This window comes from Rhinolophus sinicus, linkage group LG01 (assembly GCF_036562045.2).
Source record: "Rhinolophus sinicus isolate RSC01 linkage group LG01, ASM3656204v1, whole genome shotgun sequence".
NCBI classification, from domain to species: domain Eukaryota; kingdom Metazoa; phylum Chordata; class Mammalia; order Chiroptera; family Rhinolophidae; genus Rhinolophus; species Rhinolophus sinicus.
In genome coordinates this window covers 78,267,127-78,290,040 of record NC_133751.1, presented here as the reverse complement: position 1 = coordinate 78,290,040, position 22,914 = coordinate 78,267,127, and the positions used below count along the sequence as shown (strand labels likewise).

General features: G+C 33.1%; 1 protein-coding gene and 1 pseudogene across 7 annotated transcripts in view; one reads left to right on the top strand and one right to left on the bottom strand.

The window, feature by feature from the left end:
• Window positions 1–22,914, bottom strand: part of SENP7 (SUMO specific peptidase 7) — a 115,601-nt gene that overhangs the window by 28,367 nt on the left and 64,320 nt on the right. For all 7 annotated transcript variants that reach the window (XM_074332581.1, XM_019711204.2, XM_074332590.1 and 4 more), the window contains 6 exons: window positions 11,244–11,362; window positions 8,323–8,504; window positions 6,884–7,223; window positions 6,131–6,288; window positions 4,555–4,701; window positions 240–273 (listed from right to left, as the gene is read on the bottom strand). In XM_074332581.1, the coding sequence (XP_074188682.1) occupies window positions 240–273; window positions 4,555–4,701; window positions 6,131–6,288; window positions 6,884–7,223; window positions 8,323–8,504; window positions 11,244–11,362 (980 nt within the window). The remainder of the gene's footprint in view (window positions 1–239; window positions 274–4,554; window positions 4,702–6,130; window positions 6,289–6,883; window positions 7,224–8,322; window positions 8,505–11,243; window positions 11,363–22,914) is intronic.
• Window positions 17,285–18,838, top strand: LOC109434349 (HORMA domain-containing protein 1; annotated as a pseudogene).

Sequence of the window (22,914 nt, the reverse complement as noted above, 5' to 3'; positions counted from 1 at the left end):
TTCTTCTTCTTTCCTTCCTTACATCATTCTTTACTCCCTCTCTTCCTTCATCCCTTTATCTCTCCCTTCCTCTTTCCCTCTTCCATTCCTTCTTCTCTCCCTTCCCTTCTATTCTTTTTTTTACTGGCTCCTGTTTTAAAACATTTTTCTTTTCATCTCTATCTCCTGTTCTAACTCTTTCTCTTTGCATCTATTTCCAAATTACAGTGGAAAGAAATCATAAGACAATGACAGCTTACCTTGAAATGGGATCTTAACATACTTTGGCGTGAACTAAAGGAAAATTACAAAAGCAAAAAATGAGTTACCACTCATAATGTGTTATTATTCAAACTTTTCAAACCACAAGTACATACTCAAAATCTACACTAGAAGTGCTCATGCCTGTTTATCAATAAACTAAGAATATGTTTCACTATAAAGACTTGGTTTTATTGATGTTTAAGAATCCTGTGCAAATAATTTAATTCTCAATATGCTCATTTAGAAAAACATGTTAAGACTTTACTTAATATATTTTTCAAAAACTTTTTTTGAAATAAATCCCTCTCCACAAGCACTGAGTAAAAAAAAAAGTTTCTTGAATTTTTGAAGAAATAAAACAAAGTCCAGAAGAAACTGCCAAAAGGCTTCACAAAGTGTCATTGACTTTAGTAAATAAACTACAAAACAGGGTTTGATTCTTGGCTTTGTTGACATTCCCAGCATTCATCTGTCTTTGTTCCATGTTACAAATGCCCTTCTGACTGAGAAGTCAGCAAGGTTCTTGCTCTTTCTGCTCCTTCTGCCAGGACACTAATTTTCTCTAGGTCGTTCTTTTATGTATCTGACCTCCTTAAGTGCTACTTTTGTAATAAACTCTCAAGAGTTGTGGAACACCTAAATCTTACATGTACCTTCTAAAATACGCTTGTGCTTTGACATTTGTTTTTTTATTAACAAAATTAATTCATGCTTATTTATTCTTTGGTTAGATTTCCCTTTTGATCAATACATTTATGAAACTGTTGATCAAATCAGGGGTACAGTCTGTGAATACAAACAAAAAACAAAATCAAATATGGTTTTGATACATGGGTACCCAAATCAACTGCCAACAGAGTTCCAAATAAACAGCAAACAAGGTTCGGTGAAACCACAGGTTTACTGTGATTCCATTTCTTTTGCCAATTTAAAAATTATATCATATTATAGTTTCACAAATATAAAAGTCATATTTCATAGAGTAAATTAGCCACAGAGAAAAATTCAAGCAAAATGGCACATGAGTTTTTAAAAGCTGAGTTTGGGGTTCAAATCCTGTCTCTATTATCTCTACCACTTCACAAATAGTGAGTAGATAAACTTAGGTAACTTGCTGAATTTCTCTCAGCTTTCGATAAGATGTTTAATCACAGGGAACTATTATCATTAGACACTGGTATCTGATTACGTTATCTAGTTTAATTTAGTCAAATCCACCTTATTATTCTGTCACTTTCATACAACTGCTATATATTTGGTGTATATTTTCCATATATATATCCATACAGATACATATCTATATATATGTATATATATATGTAAATATCCATATATATTTATTTCCATATCCATATATATATATTTGGTATATACTTTCCCTTGCCAAATTTTAACATGTTCCACTGGGTCTTTACTCTGATAAAATATATCTTAGCAAATAAAAATAACTAACTATAGAAAATGAATATGAGTGTTTGCTTTTGAAATTTTATACTCATTACTATGAAATTACAAACTAGTAGTGCATCTATACATCTTTGCCCTCTACTTTCTACATTATTCTTTCATTCGCCCACTGTAAGTATTTTTGTCCTATCAAACCTTCCCACTTGGCAAGGATCTGATACTCATTTATACCTTTGTATGATAACTAAACCAACATGTAACCTCTCCCAAAGGCAAAGCCCTAATCCCAGCTAAAATTTAATCCCCAGTTAAGAAAATAACAAAGATGTTTCTGTGGCAGGAAGGTTAACCAAGTTCTCTGAAATCATATCACCTCTATTTAAACTTAAGATTCATAAGAGCTATTTCTATAACTTCGAACGACAACTAATAGAGTTCTCTGAACATAGTATGTACTTAATAAACATTTTCCTAGTATCAACAAAGCTAAGATCTAAAGATGAAACGTTCACATATATTGTAGCATTCTTTACACTAAAAAAGTAACAATAAATATCCAACTATAAAACAATGGCTCTAACTTATATCATAGTTTACCACTATAGGTATTTTTCTAGCTCAGCTAAATTGTAATTATCATGATAATGAGAACAATATCTCCCAGTGCCTACAGCAGTGCATAGCAGACACTCACTAAGCATTAAGAAAATGATTAAATTTAATTCTCATATATATATTTACCCTCCAAAAGAAGTTCTTTAATTTCTAAGTTACAGAACATCATGAGCTTTGTCTGAAAAAAAACATAAACTAAAAGTTTTTTGAAAAATTTGAAAGTCTTAAGACTTATTTTTAACTATTTTTGTCATTTCTAAAATTGCTTATGCTCTCCATCAAAATATAATTACTTTAACTTTTGCAGAATTCCTCGCATGCATATATTTTACCTGCATATATTTGCTTTGATTTACTAAACCACTTTCTTATAATTAGACATTTAAGTTTTTTACTTTAATTATAAGTGTTCCAAAAAACATGTGACAAATTTTTAAGACCCACTTTATGACATTTATTGACTATTTGCTATCCCCTACTTTTTGTAATAGCAAAATACTGGGAGAACTGAAATGTCCAACAGTCTGGAATTAAGGAGAACCCAAGTATGCCAAAACAGGTACATGAGTTAAATTAATTTAATATAATCACGGTGAGTTACAAAACAGTATGTCATACCCTTTTGTTTTAAATATATATATAGTATGAAAAATATAGAATGAAATACATTGTAGAATTAGTGGCAGTTGTCTCTGGATAAGTAAGATTATAGGTGTTCTTTTAATTATTCCTTTACTCATTTCTAGTTTTTTGTTTGGTTTGTTTTTTGCCCATAACAAGTCCACCTAACTATGTAATAACATAATTAATACATTAACTAATGAAAATACATGGTTGAATAATTACTTTGGATTTTCCTCCCCAGCCAATCAATTATTGTCACATATTTAATTACCCAATTTTTTGCCATTAGAAAGAGTTCAACAACAAAAAAATGGTCAAACTGGAAGTTAAAATAAAAAAAGCAAAAAAGGAGGGGAAATTGTGAAAAGTGAATAAAATTCCTTTAAAAAAAACTGTAAAATCACCTCAAGCATGCCAAAATCATTAATATCTGAAAACTAGTGACCAGGGAATATTAATTTTAAACCGAATGGCTCTTGTGCTTTCAATCAAAGCAGTTTTAACTATATCAAAAGCTACCATTATTTGTGGTTCCCAGAATTTGTTGGATTTGTACATAATGTTTACTTTTTTGGGCTCAGGACTTCCTTCATGGACAGTCACCAAGTAAACATCTACTTTATATCTTAAATCATGTACTATCTTCTCTGTGAAGTCCTTCTTGATTCTTCCAAACAGATATAAGTAGTCATTCCTATATGCACCTTTCTTGTACATATTTCTATTGTACATTTTACCATAATGTAAAGTAAACATCTATTTACATGTCTGTCTCTTCCATTATACTACCAGTTCCTTGAAAGCAGAGACCATGTCTTACCATTTTTATACTCCCTGTCTTATTCCTAACACATTAATAAAACTTTTAGGAAAATACCTGAGTATTCAATTTAGCTAAAGTTTATGGGGCCTATTTAGGTTTGAGCCATTTATGGAAGGATAAAAGGGAATAAAAGCATGGCTCTTCACCACAAGATGCTTAAAGATTAATGGAGAAGTTCAGGCAAAACTATAAACCACTATATAAATTTTACAACAGATGTTCAAAGTCCTGTGTGTACACAGTAAAGGGAGAAGTTAATTCTGGCTAGGAAGGAGAAATCAGGAAAGGTTTCCTGAAAGAGGAAGTATTTCAGATAAGTCTTCAGATGATTAGGAGTTCAGCAGGCAGAAATGCTGAAAAATTATAGAGAACTGAGTAAAATCCAGTCTGGCTTTCATATACAATATATGAGGAGGAATACTGAAAAAAAGTGGAAAAACAGGAAGAGGAACTATTCCTGGAGATCCTTAAATAACAAGCTTAGGAATTTGGAGAATTCAGTTTATAACAATTTAAACCAGCAAAATGAGACTTTTTATTTGTGCTCCCAACTATAGTTGAATAAAATTATAAAATTATACTTTAGTTTTAGATCCCAACGTCAATAAATACTACGCATAATTTTTTTCATACATGATTTTCATTAGAGTAGTCAGATCAAAGATATGGTTTTAGAAATCCCTTCCCAATTAAAGACATGTTTCAAAGTATGTATAATGACATTCAAAGTGTCCCATATAAAATTATTCTCAATTCTATTTTCATTTGCACTAAAAAAAGAAGACAATCTGAGAATACCTTATCCAAGATCCAAAACTTATAAAAAAATTAAATATACTTACTGTTACACAACCTTTAGAAGCCCCTTTTATTTTGCCAATATAAACAGAAGTAAATATAAAATCCAGTTGTAGATCCATCTCATTACTAGGTGTAATACAGGAAATGTTTTCCATGACAGGATTACATGGACATAATTCAGATGAAGCCTAACAAGGAATAAATTATAAAATGCATATAACCCTAAGTATTATATAAATGCTGACCATGATTTTCAAAGTCAAATACTTCTTTAAATCATTATTAGTGAATGAAATTGAAGGATTTTATACTGTTCTTACTGTGAAGAAGTAATTATTACCTAGATTATTTTTTCTTAAAAAGCATTTGATTGGGGCGGCCCGTTGGCTCAGTTGGTTAGAGCACGAACTCTTAACAGCAGGTTTGCCAGTTTGATTCCCACGTGAGCCAGTGAGCTGCACCCTCCACAACTAGATTGAAGATAACTAGCTGCCACTGAGCTTCGGGAGGGGTGGCTGGATGGCTCAGTTAGTTAGAGTGTGAGCTCTCAACAACAAGGTTGCCGGTTCAATTCCCCCATGGGATGGTGGGCTGCGCCTTGTGCAACTAAAGATTGAAAGCGGCGACTGGACTTAGAGCTGAGCTGCGCCCTCCACAACTAGATTGAAGAACGACTTAGAGCTAATGGGCCCTGGAGAAACACACTGTTCTCCAATATTCCCCAATAAAAAAATTTTTTTTTTTAACCGAGTCACAAAGCCAGATTAAATGTTAATTTAAAACAAAGAATAAAAAAAAAAAATCTATGATTTACCTTGAGAAAATTATTCTAAATAATCAATGATCATTTCTTAAAAATAAAACAATCAGAGGCTGGTAATATGAATGAATACTGACAATAAATTATTTGAACCTTACTTTAAAGCTATACTCTTCAAAGTACTATGTCAAAAACACAATTGGGGGACATTAAACCAACAGAGGCTTCCATTTATTATTTTCTACAAGAAGGGAGAGACAAAAGACTTAACAAACTGATAGGTATGTGACATTATTCTAAATCCCCCACATGATTTCATTTGCTACTCGAAATAATCTTGTGAGATAGGTATCATTATCTTTATTAAGGAAGTTAAGTGACTTGTCCAAATGGCAGAGCCAGGATTTGAACACAGGTCTGCGTATCTTCAGAAGCCATGCTCTTTCCTCTATAGTATGCTGCCTTAATAGCAAGCAAGGAAAAGGAGTAATTCCAAGCAGCTACAGTACTGCAAGACCAGACACACAAATATTGGAAACTGTTTAATTCTAGAAAAAGTTTTGATAAAGTAACTAAATGTCTAATGTGAACCATTAAAAAAAGAAAAAATATTCAATAGAATATTTAGACTGAAGAAATATAAATGACGAGAAAAAAATGGTACAATGTTTTTAATTCAAAATAAAGACAATTGTTATAATATATTTCTCTGAAATTAATATGAAAGTTGTCTCAAAATTCAAACTAAGAAAAATTGTAATTTTTGTTACAATATGCTCCTTGATGAAATAAGAAGTAGTCATTAGCTAACAGTGAGTATTTCACTATTTATCTGTGAGAAGGCAGAAATATATTACCTGTACTGACTGGCATGTAATCAATGGTAATTCCGACAATGCTGATTTAGAAGTACTCTCATTTTCATTAGTGATGGCATGGTCCTGCGTAGGTTGTAATTTAAGAATCTCTGAACTTTTATGTTCAATGGGTCCTTCTTCATCACTGGAAACAACAACTAAAAAGGAAAAAAAAGTGTGTTTTTAAATATTACAATAATCATATCTCAAACAAAGAACTTTCTAATTCATGTGATGTATCTTTAATAATCCCAGTAAATTTAATCATCTACCTTTATTCAGTTTAGAAACTGGTCTATCATTCAATACCTAATTTATACTACTTATATACAATGTTTCCATATCAGTGCTATTGTTTAGCAGTTACCTGAAGGTTGAAGGATGAAGACATTTAAAAAATAAATAAGACCAAGGTAAGAATTTAGAAACAAGTCCTAGTTCTAATAATGTATTGTGCCATCACTCTGAATTGTAATTTAAATCCTGTTACATTAGTTGCTTAGGGAAATGGAGGGCTACGGGGAACACGTGGGAGATTATTTATTGTATATCTTTTAGAACTTTTTATGTACAGTGTGACCACATCAAATACTTGAAAATTAATTAAATAAAAATTAATGACAATAATAGCACTTAAAATCTCTGCACTTCAGCTTCATCAACCAAATGACAATAATAATGGTCCTTACAGAATCTTTTACAATCTACTGATGAGATAAAATTAAGAGCCTTTCCGATCCTCCTGTTACTTACTTGGTTCAGCTGAGATAAGTGATTGGTTCCCTTCACTGTGTTCACTTAAAACTGGTTTTTCTATTGCATTCAACTCACTCTCATCTTTTTCAACCAAGGTAGAATTCCCCGCAGTATCAGTGGAAATAGAGCTCTCAAAAGTTTCAGTGATTGAACAGTCAGGGATGCTTTTGAGAGCAGCACTCAAAGCGACCTCTTTACTATTAAGTGAGGATAGCTTAGTAAAATCACTTTCTACAGGTTCAGGTGTAATTTCTTCAAGCAGTTTTGGGTCTTGATAATGGTTTTCACTTGACTTTTCAAACTCAGTGGATAGTGTTGAGTCATTTTCTTGTTCTTTCTGAACATAAATAAATGCATACAAAAAATTAACATTTTTCAAATTTGGCAACATAAAAAACTTTTTTTAAGTTTAAATTCCTAAAGAAGAATATAAAAGTAAAAACAGTATATCATTTCTATAACTACAGGGACAGAAAACTACACAATGATGCTACACTACTCTTGCCAGTGTCTCCCAAGTATAAAGATACAGAGTTCGGTCTGTCCAATCTGATGCCTAAACATTTTTAAAAGTATGGGATGGTGAGACTCCCGTATTTACAAGTGCTTCAGATAGTCTCCCATGATCTAAGTCAACCTTAGAATGAGAAGAAGACTTTTTACAGTTTTATTTTGCAAAAGTAATGAGGACATGACATCAAGTGACTAGTAATGAGAGCAAAAAATTTAAAACCTAACAGGATAACAATACGAAAAATTATGAAAATTAATCATTGCCTTCAAATCTCTAGTGCTGCATAAATCTAAATCATGTGTGTAAGTCAAAGGCCTGCAAAGTCCTGAAATGCATTGTGAATCAAAGGAATCAAAAACCTGTCTTCTTATTGTTTTGTTAACCATATATGAAGTCTTTGAAAATAGGTAATGTAAAAAAAAAAAGAAATATGTAATGTATGTATTAAGTATGATAATTCTTTACTTGCAACAAATTCCCTAAACTCTAGATAAAGAGAAGCTTAAAGAAGTTGGTAAGTAAATAACTACTGATAAAAGAAATCTGGTAATAATTTTACAAGCAAGTGAAAAAGCAATTAGCTAAACAGTACAAATAGTATTTGGTTAATGAAAGGGAAAGTAAAACAAGTCTGAATGATATACACCAAACTTCTGAGTAAGGAGTGGTATAAGAGGAGGAGAAATTTTAACTTTTTACTCATTCATAATATTTAAATTTGTTCCAATAACTGTATTACTGCAAAAATAAAGTTTCCTTTAAATTATTTTTAAAAAATCAAACAAAGAATCAAAAAAGGAGACAAAGAAAAGAAAGAAATCTGAAGACAAAAGCAAAAAGCTAGAAAAACATTTGGCCACAGTCAATTCATTTTTACCATAGCACAAATTATTTCACATGACATCTAAATACCTCTACTTACTGTCTGTTCTGCTGGCTTATATAAAGAAGTACAATTATGAGAATCACGTAAATTACTTCTAAGCCTTTTCTTTCTCTTCCTGGAAATCAGAGTGGGTTCCATTTTTGAATCAGAATATGTATCATCCTTGTTTCTGCTCCCCTCTTCAAGATCATCACAACCTCTGCTTCCACTACTGAGCTCTTAAAAAACAAGAGACATAAATATAACCAAAAAATACAGGAAGAATCCCTTTTAGAAGAGTTCTTTGAAACATCATCAAATATACCACTTCCAAAACTAATGTTAAAAAAGAAGTCCACTGTTAAATTCTCACATGACATGACATGGATGAATATGAAGAGATAACCTATTTTAAACTACACACAAAGTGAATGTTCATTGTACAATAAATATGAGGAAAATATATTTAAAAGAAGTATTCTTTAGTAACCAAAGCAAAGCAATCAAATCATGTTTTACCATTTACTATAACTTCAACTGTAATACAAAAAAAAAAGTGGGGGGGTGGGTCTTAATAAAATTCGGGAAAAAACATGGAAAATTCATGTTTTAATATTTTTCGATAATTCATTGTGATCTTAGAATTTGTTGTCTTTTTAAAATGTAAGTTGTACGCATATTTTTTAAGTGAAAATGGACAATAACTTAAAAGAGCAGAGCATTGATCACTGCTCTTTTAAAAGGAGCCAAAATACCTTTCCTGAGCATCTGACTATGAAATCCATGGCAATTACTACTAAAAATGCTTAATATTTCGTTTATCAAATATATGTACTATACAAAAATACCTTCCAATAGGTTCTACCTGAAAATTATCATGAATCATTTTGCTTTCTGAAGCTACATCACACAAATACAAATTCAAAAGTTATGCACAGCAAGTCCCAAAGCATATTCCCTGAATCCATAACTTATTATTCATGCAACACTGACTAGCCTGGCCTCTCTATTCACTCAAAGTTCTTTCAACACTCTTCAAACTATTCTTGCTCTTACTCTAGCTTCATAGACACCTAATGACTAACATTCATAATATCTCTTTGTTGTTGTTTAAAAGGCAGGCATTGGGATAGGATTGAAGGCAAAAACTTTAAGAGTCAACAATCTTCCAATTTACTTTCTCGCCCATGAAAATAAAATCCCCCAATCATCAACAGAGTATTTTGAAAAGCACAATAAATTTTATTTGTAATTTTGTAAACTGCAAAGGTAGTCAAATACAATTTCTATACATAAAAACTGTATCAAATTAAAATTTCAAATATAAATACTATATAAAAAAGACTGATGAAAGGAAAGTGGCTTGAGAAAAACTATTATATAGGAACTTTTCTTTAAACAGTTCACCATTTGCACTTCAGCAAGACTATTTCATGGAAAACAGGAATAAATTTATTAGATAGAGCTAAACATTGTAAAAATATGATTCCACCTGCATATTATGTACAATTTAACTTGCAAATATTACTAGTGAACGAAATCAGAGATGAAAAAATCCTATAAACAAAAAATATTAAATATTTCCAATGTATTATTTTTATAAAAGCAAATTCCACAATGCAAATGTAATGTACTACAAAATGGTATACCTGGGGATTAAGAATTTCCATTAATTTATGGCCTATGTTAAACAACTGGAATTAAACACAATTATCAATAGGATGAAAACATAATGAGTTTTAATACCTAATTTCCAAAACCTTCAGGGATACTAAGAAAATATAAAGCATTTCTATTGTTACGTACTTTTTTCCATGTTGTGTATCTAAAATTCCACTGTGACTTTGTAGTAATACTGAAGGGCACAAATCAGAAAGATTTTTATTCAATTATTGCTACTCTATCTAGAAAAGCAGTGGAGTGTGAGAGCTTAACAGTGCCTTGACAGTATTTGAATTGAGCTCACTTATACAAGTACTTATATTTTTACTTGATAAGTAATGGTAATTGCTTCTGGGGAAAGCACAATTCATAAGAAATGTCTTTCATTATATGCAGACAGTACTTAGTGACTAATTGAAAGGTTATGACTACAGAGTCACAATGTTTTCTCTAAAAATTACCCTCTTAGGAGTTGCAGCTGGTTTCTTGTATACATCGAAGTTATTAGTCTAGTTTCCTTATAAGTTTTCCTCTTGTATGGAAAAGGCTACTAAAAATGTGTAGATTGCTGTGTTTCAAAGGAAGTACAAAATTTTGCATAGTGTCATTAAAGGACCATCTTTTCTTGTGAATAATTTATAAAATCATTCAGAAAACAAAATACCTCACTAGTTTGAAGCTATCAATAATCCAAGAGACCCCTGAAGATGTTAGTTTCCCATCTGACTAATGTAGTAAATTGTTCTGGTGCAAATTTTTGTAAATTATTTAAAAATCTTAAAAGAGAAACAAAAAAAAGAGTAAAGAAGTCAGATGACCCGACATGCCAGGAAGCCTACAAAGAATTTTCAGTAGTCTGGGATGTATTTACCTTTAAAAATGCTAATAATGGCTTGTATTGGCATCCTCCTAGAGTTGAGAGAAATTCTAATGAATAAAGAATGTAGTTCATAGTAGGAGGATAGCCACTAGGAAGCTAATAATAATCATCGAGTTAGCAGTAATACAACTCCCAAACATATCTATGGAAACACTTAGAAATAGCTAAACTAACATTATACCTTTATAGATATATGCCCAGCCCCAACAATAACAACAACAAAAATCCAAATTTACTTCTGAATTTAGTATATCAATCAAGAAATAAATATTACAACATACAAATAGTAAATTTAGCAATTTTCTTTGTGTTGCTAAATAATCTCCCTTTATTTTCACATATCCTTGAAATGTAAAATTAGTTATTTACAATTTTAAAATTATTATAAAAGCAATACACAAAAATTCAAACGACAAGTTTTCTAAGGTTAACAAACCTTTAGGTTGAGCATCAGACACTATAAGAGAAATGACATCATCATCTCTTCTCTTTTCTTTGGTATGTGCAGCCTGTTTTGCATAATTATTATCTACTGTCTTATTTCGTTGTGAAACCCTGCAAAAAAAAAATAGTATTATACTCAATTCTTCTAAACCCAAATGAATTTTGAAGCCAGCTGGCATATATTCAAGATAAAAATCAGTAAATTACAAACACAATCCCACATAGAAGAGTATATGATCTAAACAGTAAAAAAATAATAAACTAAGATTTGAGAAATAAGCTCTCATTCCTGTTCTACCTTTAAATTCTCCATTTTCTTTTGGGATATGGGGTAGATACCCACACCGCAGAATTCTGCACGTGAAAAATGAGCAAAAGAATAATACACGTATAAAATACATCAGAGGTCTGAAAAGTAAACAACCTCACTTTACACCTCAAGAACTTAGAAAAAGAACAACTGAAGCAGGAGAAAGAAAACAACAAAGATCAGAGCAGAAATAAATAAAATAGAGACCAGAGAAACATAAAAGATCAACAAAACTAAGAACTACTTTTTTTAAAAAGACAAACAAAACTGACAAACCTTTAACCAGACAAACTAAGAGAAAGAAAAGACTCATAAATGTAAACAGAAATCAAAGAGGAGACACCAAAACTCATACCACAAAAATATACAGGATAATCAACAGATTACTATGAACAATTATATGCCAAAAAATTGAAATACCTAAAAGAAATGGATAAATAACTAGAAACACACAACCTACTAAGACTAAAAAGAAAATATAAAGTGACCAATAACGAGTAAGGAGACTGAATTAGAATCAAGCCTCCCAGTAAAGAAAAGCCCAGGACCAGATGATTTCATTGATAATTCTACCAAACAATTTTAAAAAAATTAATGTGAATCCTTCCCAAACTCTTCCCAAAAATTGAAAAGAAAGGAATATTCCTAAACTCATTTTAGGAGGTCATCATTATCCTGATACCAAAGCCAGGTAAGGACACTACAGAAAACGAAAACTAGAGACCACTATCCCTAAAGACTATAGATGCAAAAATCCTCAACAAAATATTAGGAACCCAAATTCAACAGTACCTTAAAGATAGGCTACTACACCATGATCGAAATGGATTTATTCCAGGGGTGTAAGTATGTCTCAACATCCACAAATAAATGTGATACAACACATTAATAGAATGAAAGATAAAAGGTACATGATTACTAAATAGATATAGAAAAAGTATTTCATGAAATTCAACATCCTTTCATGATAAAACCCTCAAGAAATTGGATATAGAAGGAAAGTACCTCAACATAGCAAAGGCCAATACAACAAACCCCCACGTAACATACTCAACAGTAAAGATTTAAAAGTTTTTCCTCTGAGATGAGGACCAAGACAATGGTGCCCATTCTCACCACACTTATTCAACAAAATTCTGGAAATCCTAAACAAAGCAATTAAGGAAGACAAAGAAATAAAAGGCATGTAAATCTGAAAAGAAGTAAAACTGTCATTATTTGCAGATAATATGATCTTACATGTAGAAAACCCTAAAGAATCTACCAAAAAACTGTTAGAACTAATCAACAAAGTCAGTGAAGTTGCACGATATAAAAATCAATGAACAAAAATCAGTAGCATTTCTATACACTATGAGCAAAATATCACAAAGAGAAATTAAGAAAACAATTGCATTCACAATTGCATCAAAAGGAATAAAATACCTAAGAATAAATATAACCAAGATGGATAAAGACCCGTACACTGAAAACTGTAAGACGGTCGATGAAATTGAAGACAACGCAAATATGCATAAATGGAAAGAAATTCTGTACTCATGGATTAGAAGATTTAATATTGTTAAAATGTCCAAAGCAACCTACAGACTCAATACAATCCCAATCGACATTCCAATGGCCTTTTTCATAAAAACAAAACAATCTTAGTATTTCTATGGAACGGAACCACAAAAGACCCCCAAAATAGCCAAAGCATCTTGTGAAAGAACAAAGCTGAAGGAATCACACGTCCTGATTTCAAACCATATTATAAAGCTATAGGAATCAAAACAGTATGGCATTGGTAGAAAAACAGACACAGATCAATTCAGAATAGAGTCAAAAATAAGTCCACACATGTATAGTCAATTAACTTATGATAAAGGAACAAAGAACATACAATGGTGAAATAAATGTTGGGAAAGCTGGACAAAAGAATAAAGTGAACTAATATCTCACATTATACATGAAAATCAACTCAAAATGGATTAAAGAATTGAACATAAGACCTGAAACCATAAAACTCCTGGAAGAAAACATGGGGGTAAGCTCCGTGACATTGGTCTTAGCAATGATTTGTGGGCTTAACAACAAAGCAAAGGCAACAAAAGCAATGTAAACAATATATCACACTAAAAAGCTTCCCTTCAGAAAAAGATACTATCACCAAGATGAAAAGGGAACCTAGGGAATGGGAGAAATACCTGCAAATCATACCCATACATCCAAAAAGGGGTTAAAATGCAAAATACATTAAAAAAAAAAAACCTCATACAACTCAATAAAACTCAATAGCAGAAAAAAACTTTTTTTCAATGGGCAGAACTGAGTAATTATTATTCCAAAGACATACACATGGCCAACAGGTACATATAATGGAGCTCAACATCAGCAATTATCATGGAAATGCAAATCAAAACCACACTGAGGTATCACTTCACACCTGTTAGAATGGCTATTGTCAAAAAAAGAAATAAAAGTGTTAGAAAAGATGTCCTTGCGCGATGTTGGTGGAATTAGTAAATTGGTGCATCCACTATGGAAAGTAGTATGGAAGTTCCTCAAAAAATTAAAAATAGGGGTTGCTGGTTGGCTCAGTTGGTTAGAGAGTGCGCTCTTAGCAATAAGGTTGCCGGTTTGATTCCCACATGGGCCAGTGAGCCGCCGCGCCCTCCACAACTAGATTGAAGACAACCACTTCAGCTGAGCTTCCACTGAGTTGCCGGTGGACAGCTGGATAGCTCATTTGCTTAGAGCTCAAGTTCTCAACAAGGTTGCCAGTTCAATCCCCACATGGGACGGTGGGCTGTGCCCCCCCCAACAACTAGCTTGAAAACGGCAACTGGACTTGGAGCTGAGCTGCGCCCTCCACAGCTACCCTGAAGGACAATGACTTGACTTGGAGCTGATGCACCCTGGAGAAACACTCTGTTTCCCAATTTTAAAAAAATTAAAAAAAAAATGCCAAGTCATTCAGCAATTCATGTACTGGGTATTTAGCACCCCCATGTTCACTGTAGCATTATTTACAATAGCCACCATATAGAAACAACCTAAGTGTCTATAATAATAAGAATGAATAAAGAAAATGTGATACAAACACACACACACACAAATATTATTCAGTGATAAAAAAAGAAAGAAACCCTGCTGTTTGTGATAAGATGGATGGACCTTAAGGCATTATGCTAAGTGAAATATGTCAGACAAAGACAAATACTGTACATCTCACTTCCTCTCTTATATGTAGTATCTTAAAAAACAAAGAAACAAACAAACAAAACCTCGATGTAGACAACAGATTGGTGGTTGCCAGAGCTGGAGGGAGGTGACAGCTGGAGGGAGGCTGCCAGGAGGGTAGGTGGCAACGCTCTCCCTATAGTAAAATGGTAAAGTTTCCATTATAAGTGGTGTATTGTATATTTGAAAGTTACTAAGACAGCTCTTATTATAAAAGTTCTCATCACAAGAAAAAAAATTGCAACTGTGTGGGGTGATGGATGTTAACTAAACTTACTGTGTTAATCATTTCCCAATTCAAACATATAGTAAATCATTATATTGTATACCTAAGGCTAATACAATATTATCTGTCAGTAACCTATCAAAAAAATGCACTAGTTAATTTTCAAAAATAAATTGATACAAAAAATTGGGAAATCGATATGGTTAATATTTCAATAGCCAAAGAATGAGTTAAAGCCTTACACACAATATTCTCATCCATGATAATTATTATTAATGAAACAACTCATTATGGTATTATTTAAGTGAATAAAAATTTTGAAATAAGCAACTATGAAGTTATTAAACTACAGCATTCCCTTGTAATAGAATACATAAAGTAATTACCACATTTCCAAAACTATTTAACAATCACATACCAAAAATAAATCAAGGATCTCTGTACAGTAAAATATAAAACTCATATCAAGTGACCTTAGGAAGATTGTGGAGTAGGAAGCACCTACCATCTACTCACCTAGACAACAACTGCACTGGCAGAATCTGTCTGATGTAACTATTTTGGAATTCTGCTGTCTATTAAAGGCTTGCAACTTCCAGTCAAAAAATTCAACAAGAATTAGAGTTAATTTTGGTCAATTTCACCTTTTTGGGTGGTAGCAGGTAACCAACCATCCCCTACCCACAGCCCTGAGGCAAGCACCTATGCCCAAGTTCCTAAGAGTTCCTAAAACTGTTCGCATGGGCTTGCAAAAACCAAGGTGAGCAGTCTTGACAAGGTCATCCAAATACTGGGAATCTGTATTCTGATAACTGCTTGTTGTTTTTAATCATGGATGAGCAGACATTAAGAAGGCATCCATTTTTGCAACCCTCACCCTATCCAACTAAAATGACTTCCATAAGATTTAAAGGACTAGCACCCATTCCCTCCCCCTCTATTCCGCCCTGCCCCCCCGCCCTCATTTTTCTTGTTTTCTCTTTTGGAAACCAAACACTTAATGACTAAGATGTTAAAAAGTAATCACATACATGAGGGTATTCAGAAAGTCACAGACATAACCAAAGAAAGACGCAGACTTAGAAAAGACCTAACATGTTATGTTTATACATCAGACTGATCCCTGCAAAAAAGACATGTTACAATAAAAAAATAAAAATTAAAAAAACACCAGCAAACCCTGGTGAAGGCGGAAAATCTGATTTCCAGACTTACCGTATTATAAGATTCAAATGTCAAGTGTTCAACAAAAAAATCACAAGTCATACAAAGAAACAAAAAAGTATGGCCAATTTGAAGGAAAAATATAGATCAACAGTACCTGTCCCTGAAAAAATCCAGATGACAGGCTCAACAGACAAAGACATTAAAATGACTGTCTTAAAGCGCCTCAGAAAGCTAAAATTAATCTTGAACAAAGTCAAGGAAGTGACTTATGACAAAATGAAAATATTCATAAAAAGTCAAAATATACACACGAGCTCGGACAATCAAGTTGACAAAGACATCCTAGAAAAAAAGCTACATACCTCATTGCTGAATATCACATGGTCACCCTCGAAGTACTCCCCTTGGGAAGCTATGCAACGATGCTAGCGCCTAGTCCACCCTTCAAAGCAATTTTGGAACTCTTTTTCTAGAATGGCCATCAGAGCTGTCATCGTATTACCCTTGACGTCCTGAATGTCATCAAAATGTCTTCCTTTCAATATTTCCTTTATCTTTGGGTAAAGAAAGAAGTCATTGGGGGCCAGATCAAGTGAGTAGGGAGGGTGGTCCAAATTATTTGCTTACTGTCTAAAAACGCCCTCACAGATAGCGCCGTGTGAGCTGGTGCATTGTCGTGATGCAAGAGCCATGAACTGTTGGCAAAAAATTCAGGTCGTCTAACTTTTTCACACAGCCTTTTCAGCACCTCCAAATAGTAAACTTGGTTAACTGTTTGTCCAGCTGGTACAAATTCATAATGAATAATCCTCTAATGTCAAAAAAGCTTAGCAGCATCATTGCAACAAATTCACAAACTTAATTGTCAGACCTCGTATGAACCAAAAGGAAAATTATGGACCTAAAAGATACACTAACTAAAATGCAAAATTTCATTAAAGAGATTCAAAAGCAGATTTGAGCAGACAGAAGAAATAACTGGTGAACCTTAAGATATGATCATGGAAATTATCAAATCTAGGAACAGAAAAAAGAAAATTTTAAGAAAAGTAAATAGAGCCTAAGGAACATGTGGTACATCAACAAATGGATCAATATATGCATTATTGGAGTCTCAGAAGGAGAAGAAAAAGGGCAGAGAGATTATTTGAATAAATAATCACCAACAAAATTCCAAATTTGATGAAAGACATGAATATAAACATCCAAGAATCAGTGTCATACAGTTCTGGTCGCTGGTAGTGGCCCTCGCAGGTTGAATTAAAGAAAATACTTTATAAGAAGATGGCCACTGCACAACTGAAGAGAACTTCTGTGAGTGCATTGATATTTCCCAGTAAGGTATCAACTGAGCTTGGTGTTAGTGAAGAGGCTCCTAGCAGTTTCAGTATCCTGCATCACGTATTTGAGAGGAATTTTTCCAGAATGTGCTTATGGAACAAGATAGGTAGATGATCTTTTTTCAAAATTCTGAGAGAAGATAAACATTGTCCAGGATCTACACAGTTAGTGAAGTGGATGCTAGGATGCTATCAAGCTTTACAGAAAAAACATCTAAGGATGGTTGTGCTAGTTGTATACACCAATCCAGAAGACCCTCACACAATTTCAGAACATTACCAATTTAAATTCAAGTATACCAATAATGGACCAATCATGGACTTCTTAAGTAAAAACCAAAGCAGTGAATCACGTGTGTCATCTGCTGACACGAAGAAAGCAAGTATTCTCCTCATTCGCAAGAATTATGTTGTAATACAAAATCTAGGACCTTTACCTAATGATGTTTGTTTGACCATGAAACTTTTTTACTACGATGAAGTCACACCTGCAGATTACCAGCCTCCTGGTTTTAAGGATGGTGATTGTGGAGAGATATTTGATGGGGAGCCTATGTACTTAAATGTGGGAGAAGTTCCAACTCCTTTTCACACCATCAAAGTGACTACTGAGAAGAATGAATGGAAAATATTTATTCACCTGTATTATCACCAAAACAATTAAAAACACCACTTCAGAAAATTCTCATGGACAAAGATGATGTAGAATATGACCAAGAGCATTATATAAGTGATTATTTTGACATTGAAACTAAAATGGAAGAGCAGAAAAAAAATTCTGGATCTTCTGAACTTGAAGAACTAAATTTAGTTTGTGAGGAAGATGAGACTATGAGGTGTAAAGAAAGTCCAGATCTTTCAATTTCTCATTCTCAGGTTGAGCACTTAGTCAATAAAACACTTGAACTTGATGTGTATAAAGTAAATAAAACTTCTGAACTTGATGTGTCTGAAAGCAAAACAAGAAGTGGAAAAATCTTTCAGAATAAAATGGCTAATGGAAATCAATCAGTAAAACCTTCTAAAGACAAGAAAAAGAGACGTGAACTCAAATCTGGGAAAAGTCTGTCATCACTTTAATTCTCCTAGTCAATGCCAAAAATAAAAAGTTTAGTGAACCAAAGGACCATACACGAAAATTATTTTTCTTCTTCATGTTTGCACAGTTCATTACAATATTTAAAGGGAACTATATTACTATTTTAAGGTGTGTTTGCCCTATCTCTGAAAACTTAGATGTAGTCTTATGCAGTTCGTGAACTGAAATTGAATTCTTAGCTGACTTACCACATTGTGATCCTGAATGTTATCTGAGACAAATCCAAGAGAATTTTTGAATAAAATAAAAAACATCAGTGTCATAATTATCTACTCAATATTGATCTAGCTTCCATTTTGGTGGATACTTCCTTTAAAAAATATATTAATTTTTAAGGCCTCCTAAAGCCATTTTGAAACAAATAATATTTATTTTGGTGTTAAATTTTGGAAGGAATTCACTTTTTACTTATGTTAAAACTATGCCATTTAACTGTGTTTGCAATTGTTATTAAAACAATCTTCTTCAGTACTTTGATACAGTGTATTAACAATATGCAGTGTACAATTAAACATATGTGCTTTACCTTTTTTAAAACATTTTTTACTATAAGACAAAATGATAAAAAAAAAAAAATAAGACAAAATGATGACTAAGATTTTGAGTCTGGCATTTTGGGGAGCAAAAATGTTATCCAGCATCTAAAATAAACAAACAAACAAACAAACAAACAAACAAATAAATATAAACCTCCAAGAATCCCAAGGAACTAGTGGTAGAATAAACTCAGTAAGACCTTTGCTGAAAAATGTTATAATAAAACTACTGAAAGACAAAGACAAATTGAGACTCTTGAAAACACCAAGAAAAAAATGTCTTGTCACATACAAAAAAATCTCAATTAAGATTTTAAGCAGGGCCAGCCCGGTGGCTCAAGTGTGATTAGAGCACCAGGCTCCTAACACCGGGGTCGCTGTTTCGATTCCCACATGGGCCAGTGAGCTGTGCCCTCTACAGTTAAGATTGTGAACAACGGCTCTCCCTGGAGCTAGGCTGCCATGAGCAACCGGTGGACAGCGTGAGTGGCCAGCAGCCAGCGTGAGTGACCAGCAGCCAGTGTGAGTGGCCATGGGCTGCTGTGTGCTGCCATGAGTGGCGGGCGGCCAGCGTGAGTGGCCAGCAGCCAGCATGAGCATCTGACTGACAACCGGTGACCGACTGTCTCAGCCGGGGAGAGCACAAGGTTCATAATACCAGCATGGGCCAGGGAGCTGTGTCCTACACAACTAGACGAAGAAACAATGGCTTGAACCGGAGTGGGGGGAAGGGGGGCAAAAAAAAGCAGGGGGGTGATTTTAAGCAGATTTCTCGTCAAAAAACATGGTAGCTAGAAGGCATTGGATTGGTATATTCAAAGTTCTAAAGAAAAAAACTCAACCAGAAACTCTATATCTGGCAAAACTGTCCTTCAAAAGTATGGGCAAAATTAACACATTTCAAATTAAACAAAACCTGAAATAGTGCATTACCACTAGATCAGCTCTACAAGAAATGCTAAAGCGAGTCCTTCACGTTGAAAAGACAGGACATTAGACAGTAACTCGAAACCATATGAAGAAATAAATATTATTGGAAAATACATGGACAATTATAAAAGCTGGTATTATTGTACCTTGGCATGTAATTTGCCTTTTTCTACATGATTTAAAAGACTAATGCATTTTTTGAAACTATTAGACTACATTTTTGAACACACAATGCATAAAAATATAATTTTGTGCAGTCAATACTCGAAAGGAAGTGAAGACAGAGCTGTATAGGAGCACAGTTTTGAATGTTACTAAAGTTAGGCTGTTATAAATTCAAATTACAGTGTTGTAACTTTAGAATGTTAAATGTATTCGGCAGTAAGAAAAGATGAAATAGGACCATTTATGACAACATGGATGGATCTTGAGATTATAATGCTAAGCGAAATAAGTCAGACAGAAAAAGTAGAGAACCACATGATTTCATTGATATGTGGTATATAAACCAAAAACAACAAAAGAACAAGAAAAATAACTGAAAGAACAAAAACTCATGGACATAGACAACAGTTTAGGGTAAAGGGGTAAGGGGAGCAGGGCTCCACAAGAGGGTAAATGGGGTCTAATATATGGTGATGGAAAGAGAACTGACTCTGGATGGTGAACACCCAATGTGAGATATAGATAATGTATTACAGAACTGTACATCTGAAATCTATGTAACTTTGCTAACAATTGTCACCCCAACAAACTTTTTAAAAAAGGAATGTTAAATGTAAACCCCACGATAACCACAAAGATATCAGCTACAGAGTACAGACAAAAGGAAATGAGAAGAGAAACAAAAAGTTTCACTACAAAAAACAAGGGAACACAGAAAAAGACAGTAGCGCAGGAAATATGGGGCAAAAACAAAACTATAAGGCATATAGAAAACAAATAATCAAAATGACAGAAATAAGTCACTTTATCTATTCCTTTAAATGTTAATTAATTAAACTCTCCAAACAAAAGACAAAGATTAGCAGAATGGATTTAAAAATATATATAACCCAACTATAGCCTGCCTACAGAGACTCACTTCAGATCCAAAAGCACCAATAGGTTAAGAGTAAAAGGATAGAAGAAAGTATTCTACGCAAATACTAGCCAAAAGACAACAAAAGTGGCTATACTAATATCAGACAAAATAGATTTGAAATCAAAAAGTTTACAAGAGACAAAGAAGAACATTATATATCAGTACAAGATTCAATACAAGAAAATTTAACAATTACAGTTGACCCTTGAATAACACAGGGTTTAGAGTGCCAACCCCCAACGTTATGCAGTAAAATATCTGCATATATAACTTTGGACTCCCCCAAAATTTAACTACAGTCACCCTTTAGTACCCACAGGGGACTGTTTCCAGGACCATGATCCCACCGTGAATACGAAAATCCATGGATGCTGAAGTCCCTTATATAAAATAGCACAGAACAATGTATACAGTCCACCCTCCACATCCATGGATTCCCAACCACACATCGAAAATATTGTTTTCAATCCAATGTTGGTTGAATCCACAGATGTGAAACCCAGGAATAAAGAGGACTAACTATACATTTATTGAAAAAAAAAAAAACAATCTGTATAAGTGGACCTCTGTAGTTCAAATCTGTGTGGTTCAAAGGTCAACTGCATGAACATTTACACACCTAATTAGACTATCAAAATAGATAAAGTGAAAACTGACAGAGAGAAATAGACAGTTCTATAAGAAGTTGGGAGATTTCAATATCTCTCTATCAACAACAAATAGAATAACCTGACAGAAAATAAGAATTAAAGGACATGAACAACACAATAAACCTATTAAATCAAAAGGACATATACAGAACACTCTACTCAAACAGCAACAACAAAATATACATTCTTTTCAAGTGCACATTGGACATTCTACAGGATAAACCATACTGTAGAAAACAAATTAAGCCTCAATATACTTAGAAAGATATACCATACAAAGCATCTTCACGGACCACAAAGGATGAAGTCAGAAATCAATAATGGAATGAAAACTTGAAAATTCACATTTGTGAAAATTAAACACTACAATTTACAACAAATGAGTCTAACAAGAAATCACAAGGAAATGAGAAAAGTCTAAGGGATAAATGAAAATGAAAACAACTTATCAAAACATATGGGATATAGTAAAAGCAATGCTAAAGGAGAAATATATAGCTGTAGATGTTTATATTAAGAAATAAGAAAGAACTCAAATCAACAACCTAACTTACAACTGAAGGAGCTAGAAAAAGAACAAACTAAATTCAAAGACAGTGGAAGGAAGGAAATAATAAAGATTAGAGCAGAGATAAACATAGAATAGAAAGAAAAAAAAAGGATATCAACAAAACCAAAAGTTAGTTCTTCAAAAAGATCAACAAAATTGACAGAGCTTTAGCTAGATGAACTAAGAAGATTCAAATTAATAAAATCGAAATGAAAATGAGGACATTACTACCAATTTACAGAAACAAGAATTATAACAGACTACAATAAACAACTGTATGCCAACAAATTGGACAATCAGGATGAAATAGACAAATTCCCATTAACACAAGTTTACCAATACTGAATGACAAATAGAAAATCTGAATAGACCCATAACTAGTAAGGACATTGAGTCAGTAACCAAAAACCTACCAAGAAAGGAAAGCCCTGAACCTAATAGCTTCAACTGCTGAATTCTACCAAACTCTTCCAAAAAATTGAGGAGGATAAAATACTTCCTACCTCATTCCATAAGGCCAACATTGCCCTGATAACAAAGACAGTCAAAGAA